The sequence below is a fragment of the Rhagoletis zephyria genome, unplaced genomic scaffold, assembly GCF_001687245.7.
Source record: "Rhagoletis zephyria isolate East Lansing unplaced genomic scaffold, Rhagoletis_zephyria_1.1 Rzeph_scaffold_67674, whole genome shotgun sequence".
NCBI lineage: Eukaryota > Metazoa > Arthropoda > Insecta > Diptera > Tephritidae > Rhagoletis > Rhagoletis zephyria.
This window is the reverse complement of record NW_016224725.1, coordinates 1-1,390: the sequence shown is the minus strand read 5'-3', so window position 1 is coordinate 1,390 and position 1,390 is coordinate 1. Positions and strand designations below refer to the sequence as shown.

Genomic DNA, 1,390 nt, shown 5'->3' with positions numbered 1-1,390 from the left:
CTGCTCTGACTTTATTGTCACGGTTGGCACTCTTGTTGATTTCGCGTTTTCTGCACTCGATGTAGCTGCGGTTGAAGTAGCTGCTGATGAGCGTACGGTGGAAGTGGTTGCTGAATTTCGATGCGTTTCAATAACATTTAACGCCGCTGTTTGCGACACTTTTTTTGATATTCGCGAATCTAGCAAAATATGGTGATCAAAGTTATTGTAAAAAATTTATAAATTGCATTTAGAAAATAACGCATGCAGTTTTATTTTACACCTACCATTTGCCGAAGCAGCACTTGCTGCTGCTCCTGACATTATGCAGAATTCGTCATCACCTGTGTCCCAAGCATCGCTTACTGACTGCTGATAATCACGAAATGTGGATACCATACCGTCACCTTTGCCGCCGCTTGAACGAACCAAAACTCCGTCAACACTGCTGCTGATTAAACTCGTGTCGTCACCGCGCTTAGGGCTTGGACGTCCTGGCACCAATCGCCCACTGTTCTTCCAAAATGATGAATTTGTACCGCTGCTACCAATGTTGGTGATGACCCCAATATTACTGCTATTAACCTTCGTTGCTGTTACTGTGCTGGCCGTGATGTTACTGCTTTTGTTGCTGCCGTTTTGTCTCGCACCCTCCACATTATTGTCCATAGTATGCGCAAATGCCAATATCCTAAATTACCANCAGTGCGCTGTTTTCTTCTGCATCTATATTCCTATTTTCTTGTATGTATTGTACTAGGTCTGCTTTATGCCAAACAAATTTTACGAAAACATGATTATATTCTTATTAAGAATAAATAAATACGTGTTCAGCTAGTGAATTAAATAAAAATGTCAAAGTTTCAGAAAAAGTTACTCCTACTTCGACTGAAGATGCAAGCGATGCATCGATTTTCCCGATAACTGGTGCGTATTCCCACAAGTTGTAAATGCATTCTTTGGTTTGGTATCAAATGCGCTACCAGAAATCGGTTCGGGAACCGGGTTTGGGCATTGTGTACAATGTGTAATTTTCGCCTGAGGCGCTTTTTTCTAAAAAATCCAATACTTCCATATATCTTGAAAATTTAGAATCAGATTTAGAATCACAAAAAGCCGCTCTAAACCCCCTCATTTTTTTCAAAGCCTGGTCCATTATTGGAAAATTTTCCCATATAAATATATCAAACCTTGTGCCATATAAAAAAAAATCAACAAAAAATTCGAGCTTTTTAATTACATTTATTAGAAAGATTTTTAGTTTGCAGTTTTGTTGCCCATGATTAATTCATATTTTTTTTTAAATTGCAAGACCGTTGATTTGTATATGTTTTCTTTTTGGTAACGGTGTTGCCTGTTTTTTTCCATATAAAAACGAAGAAAATGCGCAGCACTGAGTGTGGAAAATGAA

The 1,390-nt window shown here is 38.4% G+C and overlaps 1 protein-coding gene across 1 annotated transcript; it reads right to left on the bottom strand.

Annotated features, from left to right (window-relative positions):
* Window positions 1–30: 30 nt before the first annotated feature.
* On the bottom strand, window positions 31–648 carry LOC108356935 (TBC1 domain family member 22A-like; the record flags this gene model as incomplete). Its single annotated transcript, XM_017608035.1, has 2 exons — window positions 267–648; window positions 31–179 (listed from the first exon to the last, which is right to left on the bottom strand). Coding segments are annotated over exons 1-2 (531 nt in total), but the record flags the coding sequence as incomplete, so codon positions are not given.
* Window positions 649–1,390: the final 742 nt, after the last annotated feature.